Genomic DNA, 12066 nt, shown 5'->3' with positions numbered 1-12066 from the left:
TTCTCCTGAATTTTCCTGCAGCTTTTTTTTTGTAACTGTATTTTCTACTAGTCTTGAGAAAAATAAAAGCAGGCTGATATTTCAGAATCAAATACCTGATTTCACAAAAGAAAATTTGATTGACTAATTTACAAGCAGTGCCGTTCTATCTGTACAAACTAATAGGTGTGCTCATCAATAACGTACAGGAATGGAAACCGATAACAGCAGTATACCGACAGTGCTGGAAACCTGGTTGCTCTTTTCCATTCAGTGGATTGGCATTATCATAATTAGGTAAATTTAATGATGCATAAAAAAAGTAAATGAGGACTTCTGTTTACATTACCTGTTGTCATACTGCTGGCACGTGACCCGATAGGGCAAGCAAAGGTTGCAAATTACCTCCGAATGGGTACAGTCACCTCAGAAATAAAGTGCTGCTTTAACACCGGCCATGTCCCTTATAGATAAAAGTTAGTTTGTTTTAAACCGCTTCACAAAATTTATCAACAGTAACTCTAACGGTTAGCTGGTCAACTGTTAGAATTTTTTTGCCTGCAGCAGAAAACAATGTTTTAAAATAGTTAAACGAAACTCAAATAAACCAGAACGCTAAAATAACTGACATAAAAAGGCAAATCTGTGTCAGAGTCTTTTGGAGGGGTGAAAAAATAAATAAATCAACAAATGAATAAATATCTCCGACACCAAGCAGGCTGGAAGTGCCCGGATCACGAACACCACAGTGTAGAGTTGTGAAGCCTGTTAGGAAGAAAACAACGGAGAGCTGTTAAATCTGGCCTCCAGACAGACTCTCATTTAGTTGCCAAAATGATGAAGTACAGTAGCATGATGAAGTTACAGTTGTAACACAGATAACTGAAAACTGCAATTCAGAAACCACAGCCTTCCCTTCCCATTTCTATTTTCCCCACGGATCCCTTCCTGTTCAGTAGCAGTTGCAAAATAATTTTAAGTATAAAAGCTCATGAAACTTGTGGGACAATGGCCAAAATCAGATGCCATACATTTAAAACAAAACCTGTTTTGTGATGTAATGAAAAGTTTTAAATGGGGTGTGTGTGTGTGTGTGTGTGTATATATATATATATAAACACAAGAGTGCCATCTAACAATCTGCATCTAGAAACAATGTCAAGTTAAACAGATCAGATTCAGAGTGTAAAAAAACAACAATGTTGCAGGTGGGACTTCCATTAAAGCTACTGTAGGGCAGATGCTCCACTGTATTCCATCCACATGTCAATCATTGTACCGTGAAGACTCATTACTGTAAAGGCCCTTCCTCTTCTCATCCTCCAAAGTCACTTTCTACTTTCTCATCCTCAAGCCACTGTTGCTACTATATATTGACTGTTTTGCATAAAGTTAAAAGGCTGTTAACTTCAATGTTCCTATCTCTTTTCTTTAACAATTTAAACATGTTAAAAAAAAAAAAAAAAACCAAAAAAACACTTGTGTCTAAGCTATAGGTTATGTGATAGCTTAAACAGTAAAGCCATGTTAACAGTAAACATCTGCATGTACAGGGGTAGAATCTAAGTTTGACATACAGTACAGACAAACGGGCAGAAAGAGAGCCAACAGATATCCCTGGGATTTGGATACTCTTACTACTTCAAGTTCTACTAAATAATGTATTTAAGTTTCTTCATAAGTGATTAGCAGTTCTGTAGACACAGGTAAGCCTGTAAATGTGACCAGCATACAAGAAACAGGACTACACAGATGAGAAAAAAAATTAAAAAGAAAAATTCTGCACCAATGATTCTGGCACAAAGCAATTCTAATCCCTTGTTACTGTAGGCACAGAAATAAAAAAAATAAATAAAAAAATGAATCCAACTCATTAAAGCAATGGGGTTTAACATTGTTATCCAAACCCTCCAGGAAAAGCTTTGTTTAAACAAAAAAAAGAAAAAAGCAGGAATGAGACAACTTTAGCATGCCAACGTGTTGTCACATGTACTGCATAAGACTGTGCAGGACATTCTCCTCAATCAAAGAAAACCACTTAACTCACTTCACATCATCTATTATGCCAATGCAAATTTCTAATTATCCAAAGGTTTGCTTTTTCAGTTACTCCTACTCACACCAAAGCCATTGTTAAACATTCAGAAAGAGAAGACGTGACCTCATCGTATTTACCTTTATTCCTCCATTCTCTAACCTGGACAAACAGTTCTAATGTAAATAAGCTCAATGCGTGTCCTGCATGCCAGTACTTCAGTACACATGTATTTTAACCAACTAGCTTAAAACAAAAACACACAGAGACACAAAGCATCTCCTGTATGACGAATCTTAAAGCTTTACCCACCGCTCCTCAAATACATATCGACTTAAATTTTGGCGTTGGGGTGGACGATGGTAAAAACGTGTGTTCCACTTGATCATTGCACATTCATCTCCCAACATCATGTTGGTCGGTAAGCTTAATCCCCAATGGTGGCCCCAATACAGCACATGTGTCTTCATTATTTCCAGGCAGAACTGTGAAGAAGATTGCTTGAATCACTGCTACTCAGATAAAGCACAGGAAAAGGAAAAAAGTCACACTATTACGGAATACAGTAGAATCATACAGTCCTCCTGCTATTGCAATTGTAATGCATGTGGTAGAGGGCATGGTGTTCAAACTTTACTTTAAACTGTATTTTAAACTTTACTTTAAGCATTAAGTCTACAGTTCTATTTATTTTTTGTTCAGTTATTGTTGCAAAAACAGTATTTCTATTAACAATACGTTGTAGTTGCCATTTTTGTTCTAGTCACAATTCATTACTAAAGTATACCTTTAAGGCAACATGTGTAGGACCTGAAGTGTTTAAGATTCTTCTCATTATTATTGTTGCATTCAGAAGTGACTGTTTGCCAGCATCTCCTGACTGGTTCCATTAGTGTGCAGGGAAAGCTAGAACTGGCTGCTGGGTCTAGTCCAACACCCAGACCCCATCCTCAATTCCAGAGGTGTTAAAGGACGGTGTACAATACTTCTTAAATTACTATTGAAATAAAAAGTTGACATTAACAGAAAGTATTTCTAAAATTTGGTTGTGTGTGTATTGCTGTATTTTAGAAGGTACTATTTCCAGAAAAAATAGGAGGAGTGGTAGGTATAATAGCTAGCGAGGCCGCTTTTGAATGAAGTAATAATAAAAAGAAACAAATGGAATAAAAACATTTAAAACACTACACATGTACTGTAAAACATCAGCATTCCAAAAGAAAATAACAGCCTTTCTTAATCCACTGGGCTTGGTCATACTAAATGTACGGTGAAGTTGTACAGTTGTTTCTGTAGAGATAAGATTAACAAATTAGCAAACTTATCCAGTACAAAACTGAACTCTGTCTATTCCAAATCGCTTAAAATCTTTCAATAAAACCTGACCATAAAGAGAAGGTTTTGGGGGGGGGGGGGGGGGGGGTGGCAATTCTTATTCAGTGCCTCTTGCACTTTTTAGATTTGTTTGGGCTATCTCCAAGTGAATTCACAAGCTGTACATGGTTATGTATGGTGAAGTTATTTTTTTGTTTGTTTTTACAAAAAAGCACCAGCACATGCCATTGTTACTTTCAAATGAAGCAGCTTAACATCTGCATTCTTGTTCTTGTTTTAACATTTTATTGGATGGTTGTCCCTCTCATTTTTACGCTAAATGGAATGGAGAGAGACAGTGGTGCAATGATTATAAAAACCTTATCCAAGACTGTATGCTCCAATAAAACAAAGAATATTTTCAAAGAGTAACAAGGGTAAGACTGTTTCCCAAATAAAGTAAAGTTAAAATCAAGATCTGATAAGGCTGGCACAGTCTTCTTCAGCGATGGCCAAAGCAATAGGGCTAAACATTAATTTGTCTGGCTACCTTCCTTCTGAAGAGATAATGAGGTTGCATTTAACCCCTATTATAATCCCAAATTGAAACATTTAGTTTATACAAGAAATGACTCACAGATGACCACAATTACTGTTCTTTTAAGATATTTTCAGACTAATAATTTATTACAAATATTGAATTGACTGACCCAAATTCATACATTTCATCAAGCAAAACTTTATTTACAGTTAGCTTTAATCTCCAAAGCAGTACTCATCTACTATTAACATGCTTCCATTGAACCCAAAAGAGCTGTGTGTTTATCTAATGAGTACAATCACTTAGTTGTTTAATGAACCTAATCTTATTTAATTAAGTTTTGAAAGGGTTACTGCGTGTAAGCAGCTAACAAAAATAATGTCTACATACAGTATTGAAAAGAGTAGTCATAATATTTGTATACATGCGTAACATTCCTGCCAACACCCCCTCTGGCTTCAAAGAGACACTACAGATCAAGCAGTGGAGTTCGGGACTTTACAACAGGTCGTTCAGCGTGACAATCTCTGTCTCCGAAACCCTGCTAAAATAGTTTATAAAAGACTTCCTTATGTGTCATAAGGAAGTCTTGGGTATAAACAGGAGTCATTATGCCCAAGATACAGTGTAATCATGTAATTTAAATGAAAAGGCAGATCACTTTTCATTTAAACTGCACAAGCTAAAGGACTAACTGTTCTGCTACTTTTTGTGTCCCACAATTCATACAGCGACTGTCAGGCTCAGGGGCAAGATGAGCCAATTCATTCCCTATAATTCAACACACAACAATTCCTTCAAAAGCTGAAGACTGTATATGTGCACTTTACAGCTGAAAACTCACAGCAAACTCGACTCAGACAATGGAAACATAGACACTTTACTGCAGCACCAACAGGGGGCCCACAGCACCACTGTATCTGACCTAAAATAGTTCATTGGAACATACAGCAGGACAAGAGGCTGGTTTTAGACAACTACTTAAAGACATTTTATCAAGGAAACGGTATTACTATGTGGTTTTTAGATATCCTGATGAAAACCACACAGACACAAAAACAATACAGTGTCTTAAATACAAATGTAGAGAATAATTAAATACTGTACTCCAGCTAATGGATAGGTAATCCTTGGTGAACCTATAAACTATCTTCCTTTTCTGAAGTGTGTTGTCCTGTTCTACGGGAACATGTCACAAGCAAAGTGCGACCCAACTGGGAAAACAACAGAACAAAAACAAAAAAAATTCCAGTAGCCCTCCTCCTCTTTATTAATTTATGAACATTTTGTTTATCTATGCGAAAGTAATATCCCTGCTGGCAAACCATCAGGGAATAAAAAATAAAACTAATCTTTGTGATCTCTGCTCTGCCTGCTTGTTTTTTTAACATGGCTCTGCCTCGTGCCCCATAGTACTCCTAGGGGTGGAGTCCTCTCACAACCCACCCCCTTGTCATTTCTTATTGATCACACTAATAATGCAAAGTAGAGAACCCAACAGAGCACAAGCTGACTAGGGGCCAAACTGTATATCCCAGTGCCACTTTTTCCTGACACCAGTAAGCCTGGTGTTTTGTGTGTGGGTTTTTTTTTTTTTTTGAAGGCAGCACAGCAGCAGTCCCATGACAGGTTTATGTTTGATGCTGACCCCTGACAAGTTGCTGGCCATTGTTAAGCAGCGTGTGCAGACACTGCTGTTCCACGCCATGTACCAGGGCAACAGGTTACTTTTGTATTTCATCAAAGGCTCCTGAAGAAATGTGGCAGAAACGACAGGCTACATAAACACAGCTGAAAAACCCCCAGCTCCCACCTAAAGAAAAACACAAAGCCTCAAGATTCCTCAGCTGCCTCTCCCCCTCTGGGTTCACTGAAACACTGGGTTTGTTGTGGGCTGTACTGTGGTGCTATTTCTGGGAATTCAACCTTCTTGAAGTTTTAGTTCTTGATTTTATAACCTATAAAGAGTTTAATTTGCAGAGCAGCATACAGTACGTTTATCATTTTCTAAATCACTTTGCTTAGAAAAAACACCCTGGGGCTCCTGAGTGGTGCTCCCTATAGCCTGGAGATCACAGGTTCAACTCCAGGCTATGTCACTGCCGACCGTGACTGGGTGTTTCTAGGGTGCGGCGTACAATTGACTGAGCGCCACCCGGGTAGAGAGGGCTTAGGTTGGCAAGGGAATCCATGGTACACCGCACACCAGTGACCCCTGTGGTCGATAGAGCATCTGCAGTTCTGCAGAGGAGCCATCTGTTCTGTCCTCCGGCACTATAGGTCTGATGGCCCCGCTGTGGATCCGCAGTGCGGAAAAATGCCGGATTGGCAGGAGCACCTTTCGGAGGACTCGTGTTCCAGCCTCCGTTTCCCGACACGCCAGGGGGTTGCAGTGGTGAACCAGGATACAAATAACAATTGGGCATTCCAGTTTGGGGAGAAAACCAGGGTAAAAACCATTGCCAATGACTAAATCTTAGAAAAAAACATCCTACATTTCCATTTGTTTGTTACATGACTGGTTTAGCAACTTGCAACTGTAGATGGTTTTAGAAACATACCAGTAGTAAATTATTGTCCTCAAGCTAAAACAAAGATGCACGACTTACAGACTGACTCTTACAAACTAAATAGAAATTACATCATCACCCATGAGTAAAAAATGCTGCTTGCACATTTAAGCTTGAAATAGATGCAAACTAAACAAGGCTATTTTCTAAAGTAAAGAATGGCAAGTGACCTTCATTTTTGCTTTTGTAATCTGTTGCCATGTTATACACACTCCCACCTAGCTACCTTTACTTTAGTATACAAAACATGCACCTCTCCTATCAAAGCACAACTCCGCCCCATCCCCAACACGTGTGGCCAATGCACCATTTTTTGTTTTGTTTTTTAAAATACCACCACAACAAAAGTCTGTACATTAAAGGGGAGGTGACTATATGCTAAGCAAAATGTCAGAAATACTGTATCTAGGTAATACTTGCACAGGGTTGTGCATGCTTTCCTGCATAGTTACAGCTTGGTCCGTGCCTCCATTATTCTACTGGAACGAATACAAACAGACCAATGCCTAACCATGCACACTGCCCTGATTAGCACTGACTCACAAATCTGTCCACATTAGTCAAACCTAATGCTGCTGAACTAACAACAATGTTGAACAAACAAGTCACATTTACACCCTGATAATGAAACAAGTGTGTAACAGTGAGATAGACTTGTAAAAAGGTCAGACTTAACAAATCAGCAACCAGGATCTAATCCTTTCTTTCTCTACAGTACCCGTCCCTGTGTGACCTCATGAATTCCCTTATCTGTCTCACAGGGAGAAGGCCGGTGAATTCCCCTTTTCTTTTTCTACTCAAAAGGTGTAAAAGGTTTTGTGCAATTTTTTTTTTTTTTCAGCTCAGATTGGGGTTTCATGTTGAAGGCGATGTTCCAACAGAGTGTAATTTTAAATGTGTGTAATTCAATACAATATCTCAAAATGACAAGAGAAATCTTTGTAACTGCTCAGTAACATTATACAGAAGCTTGCTGATTCATACAACTTCTTATAAAAGGTAAAGCAGCCTATAATAAAATGGCTGCAACACTGTTTCACAACCAGTTCTAAGCCTTTTTAAACACCTGTTTAGGCCTACATCTTCCCATGCGTTTTGATGGAACCAGAAAACTGACAAATTGAAAAGGAACTTTGTTGTCTGAATTTCACTTTGGTAGATCAGTAATACAGTGACTCACAGTAAGGGTAATAACATGTAATGACATCTATACCGTAAGCACTGTAGCTTGATCTGTCCATAAAGCACAGGGTCACCAGTCTGATCCCTAACTAATTTAAAAAGCATTCTCGTTTACCAGCTTTCGACTCAACCCACACCCATGACATTAACTGGCTTGCTAGGATTGCACTTGGCGGATGTGTTCAGTTAAATCCAAGAATCCACTCTGAATCACACTGCTCTGTTGGTGTAATGCACAAACAATACATTTACATGAGAACCAGCTACCTGAAACTGTATGTAAAGCAACCACTACATATAGAGTCATTGTAGGGTTTTAAATGCAAATTAGCACAGCTAACTACACCAACTTGGAACATGTGTCATGCTGTGTGTGCATCCTGGAAGGCCACACAACAATAGCCACATGCTGGCAAAGAACTAGGCATCTCAAATGGTTCAGGAAATACAAGCAAACGAAGATTCAAGATAGATTTACAAAAACATATAAGCTCCCCTCACAGGAGATGCTCTATTAAAATCACCACATATTTATTATTTCAAATCAGTTTGCCAAAGAAATATCCAGTCATTTACAAATGCTAAACATGTCCTAAACATTAGACATTAAAGATGCGACTCTGGGGAAATGTTCCCCTTTGTGTAAACTTCTCTGGAATTTTGTGAACAGGTCCTAAACATTAGACCCTTGAGACTCTGGGGAAATGATCCCCTTTGTGTAAACTTCTCTGGAATTTTGTTTCAAGCACAGAGCGTCTGGTTTCCTATGCAAAATCAATTTCAAGGACGACATACTTAAGATTCCCGCACATAGGAACAGTACAACTGTTGAGTCAGATGTGCAAGTGTATTAATTCAGAATTTAAATTGTCAAGTGCTGTCAGTTACCTAATTGACCGCAGAAGTACATTATTAAAGCCTCTCTTCTATGTAATTATGAAGACAGCATTGAGGTTTCACACAGTTCTAGATCATCGTGCAGGCAAACAGAGAAGCTGCCCATGGAAAAAAAAATGAAATAGACTGTGGTGTAAAAGGTTCAGGAATTCTAGAGGATATGAAAAGGAAAGATTATTAACAGGGAATATTGAGTAATTTACTCCAAGACTTTGACCAGCTTCAAATACACAAGTTCCCAATCTTGGCTGAGGAGCCACAAGGAGCACTGCTTTGCCCTTTGTGTTTCCACATTGGTCAGGGAGGAAAACTGAATGGGATATTTCATTTCATCGCGTAAAAAATCTGAACGTGGAATTTGGATTTAGGTAGCACAAAATAAATGGAATAGGTGAAAACACTGTACTAAAGCGACAGTAATTTAAATTAATTTGATGCATGTTTAATGAGAAGGCAAAACGACCGACTGATTTATAGGGATGTGGGTTTAGTGAATACAGCTATTTATGTAAGCACATTAGTGTTCTCCCAGTGGAGTGAACAGAAAGTACAGCATAGCAACCAACCCATTTATTTAAGAACTAGATTTATTGATAACTATTGGGGTTATTTTAGAAAGCAGCAACAACATAAGTATTTGCCTGGGTGATTTGTAAGAAGCTTGTAGAGGTGATGGAGTATGCTACCACCAGAGGGAAATCCAACATTAGGCTTTGTAAGAGATAGAAAAAAAAAAAGCAGAGGATGGCATAGACAGGGTAGATGGAAAACTGTATTATATAAATCATAACAGGGAAGAGGAAGAAGAGCCTACAGTAGCTGGGGGGAACCAGTACAAAAGTATAAATACCTTTATTTCCTCTAACATAATGCATTTGTTTTTTCTTATCATAGCCATTATATTGAATGGTTCAGTACAGTATAAAATTCAACTAGAAATATGAAAATATGACAGGTTTTTTTTTAATCATTTTGATTGTTGAAGTTTAAAGGCATGCAATTTAAGGTTTCAATTTAACCCTTGCCTAACACTCCCCTCAGCTTTACAGCAGTCACTTTTTGTTCTTGTTCCACTGCACCACCTAGTACTTTTAGTTTGAGGACTGTTACAGGAACTGGACCATTAACCACTGATAATACAAAATACATGACAGAGACCAAGTAATCATAGAATAGATGTCTACCAACACCCCTGTTATCAATAACAAAAACTGCCTTGACACAGACCTCGCCGATTGCTAGTAGCGGCAACACAAATACTATATTCTGTAAAGCAATTCAATTCAGCTGACGCACAAACACTGCACAAAAAAACTAAACTTGTATCACTGTCCAATCTCGTATCTCTCGGATTAAGAAACAGTTGAAATGTGATTGCCGGGCCTACATCCTCAATCACGACCATGCTAATTAGTGAGCCCGTTGGCACTGATGGGTATCACATTAGTTCCTCTGGCTTTTCAGTAGTTGTGATAAATGACTTTTAAAAAGCCTGCATGCTGCAGATATACCCCAAGCAGCAGCTATCAGGAAACTCCAGCCCTGCATATTATGGCAAGCTTTGTTTTCACTTCAAACACTGAGTTCCCAAACATTTATGAACTCAGTAACTTGTACATACTTTGAATAATATGTTGTGCAACTACATGACATCCTGCCATCTGCTACTAAACTATTCTGAAAAATACCCGACTGAAGGATGAATCACTTCTATTCTGCTCGAATGTAGTTCTTAAAGAACACCAAAACAATAACGAAAACAAATCTTAATAGATTTGTAATAAACTGTCATGTTTGGATAGGTTGCCTATCTTTTTGTGTAGAAAAAAAACAAACAGGACTGGGAGATTTACTCAGATCAAGCGTCTACTCAGAAGCGCAGACACATCTCCTAGCCTCATGGCAGAGAGTTTGTCTCAGTGTAATGTGACACTTTGCTGGAATGTTTAAGGTCTGATTGAAATTCTGGAGACCCTCTGTTGGTTTTACTAAGCAGAAATGCAATTATCTTTTTTTAGGGGGGGGGGGGGTTGACTGGACAATTATTCACTGAAGTTACACAGTACAGTTCAATTTAGAATACACCCTTGCAGTACTGTCAAAACTACTGTAGGTTTCAAAAAAGTCCCTTTTTGTGGTCTTCATCTTGTTGAAACTATATCGAAAGACCACAATTTTGGCAAGACAATTGTGAGACTGAACATACCATTATGGGTAGAATTGGCCCCAACCCAAATTAGTTATTTTTTGAGGTTGGTGTTTTGGACTGGATAATGACTGGATATCTTAGCCAATTGGGATGCTGGATATACTTCTCTTAGCCAACTGGAACCCAGGGTTACTTCAAAAAGGGACCTGAAAATGCTTGCATGCTTTTCATAATTACAATTCTCTATTCAAACCTTATGTAGTTACACAGCCAAACCCTTTGGTGCTATTACTTTGTGGACTGATATACTGTAACAAGTGTAGACTACCAGTTAGTCAAAATCCAAAAACAAACATTTCTTAAAAAAGCTGCCAAGCCGGTTTGAGCGGTCATGTACACCCTAGTAAAATAATCGATAGTACTGTATCAGGCATCATGAGATGGAAAGTGTATTAGTACCTACCTCATAAGGTATGTTGACAACTCCTGTGGATCTTCGCTTCTCTCTTATTTTTCTTTTATCGATCTGCCCCTTTCCTTTCCTGGCACTAGGGCCAGCGCTCTTACTTTTCTCCTTGCCTTTAGAGCTCGCTGCAGGGGAAGGGGTGCTATCTTTGTCGCTCTCGCTGCAGACATTCCCGGTGCCGTCAGCCTGTGGGGTCCCGGGAAGTTTCTCCGGTTGGGGTTGTACCTTCTTTAGGTTACCTCCCGCGGGGTCTGCTCCCCGACAGGCGGACGCCTGTTGTGGGTCATCCTCGATCCTCCGGACAGCCGAGGAGGACGGCGATCGGGCCATTGAATGAGAAGAAACCGACACACAATTAAAAGTAGTGGAAACTCCGCGATCAGGGTTACCATTGTTATTTAATTCATTGCTTGACCCGACTACTCTCCTGCTGACAGTTTCATTGTTATTCTTTGCAGCGAGCACAGCAGAAGTTGTTGTCACCGTGGTGCTGCTACCACTTCCAGTACTGCTGCCAGAAGCAGCAAGCTCCCCAAGCATTTTAGCCCTCATCTTTTCTCTTTTGGCCTTCCATTCTTCTAGAAAATCCGTTGCTGTATTTGGTGCTCTGAAGCCTCCGGTCGCCATGTTATCTCTTTGGATCAATAATAGTTTTTTTTTTTGTGTTGTTGTTTTTGTTAAAATGGGAAACAAACCGTTCCCAGAGTTGTTGTCCCTGTCTTGCAACTAAAACCGCAGCATTCCACTGGAATTAAACAGGCAATATAATTTCGCAAACACAGTAACGAATTCGCTACACACTGTGGGGGAGAAAAAAAGAAAAAAAAAAAAAACACCGGTAATTTCATTTGGCACATCTCACAACCTGCTTGCGGAGTTTCTTGTAAGCCAAACCAACATTAGCCTATATCTTACACATTTCTCCCATAACAA

The 12066-nt window shown here is 39.0% G+C and overlaps 1 protein-coding gene across 1 annotated transcript in view; it reads right to left on the bottom strand.

The window, feature by feature from the left end:
• LOC121320037 (PRKC apoptosis WT1 regulator protein-like) overlaps positions 1–12066 on the bottom strand; it is a 55693-nt gene that overhangs the window by 43069 nt on the left and 558 nt on the right. The window contains exon 2 of the mRNA XM_041258162.1: positions 11131–11933. Within this exon, the coding sequence (XP_041114096.1) occupies positions 11131–11760 (630 nt within the window). The 5' untranslated portion in view covers positions 11761–11933. The remainder of the gene's footprint in view (positions 1–11130; positions 11934–12066) is intronic.

The sequence above is a fragment of the Polyodon spathula genome, chromosome 8 (assembly GCF_017654505.1).
Source record: "Polyodon spathula isolate WHYD16114869_AA chromosome 8, ASM1765450v1, whole genome shotgun sequence".
Taxonomy (NCBI): domain Eukaryota; kingdom Metazoa; phylum Chordata; class Actinopteri; order Acipenseriformes; family Polyodontidae; genus Polyodon; species Polyodon spathula.
This window is presented reverse-complemented; position numbering and strand designations above follow the sequence as displayed.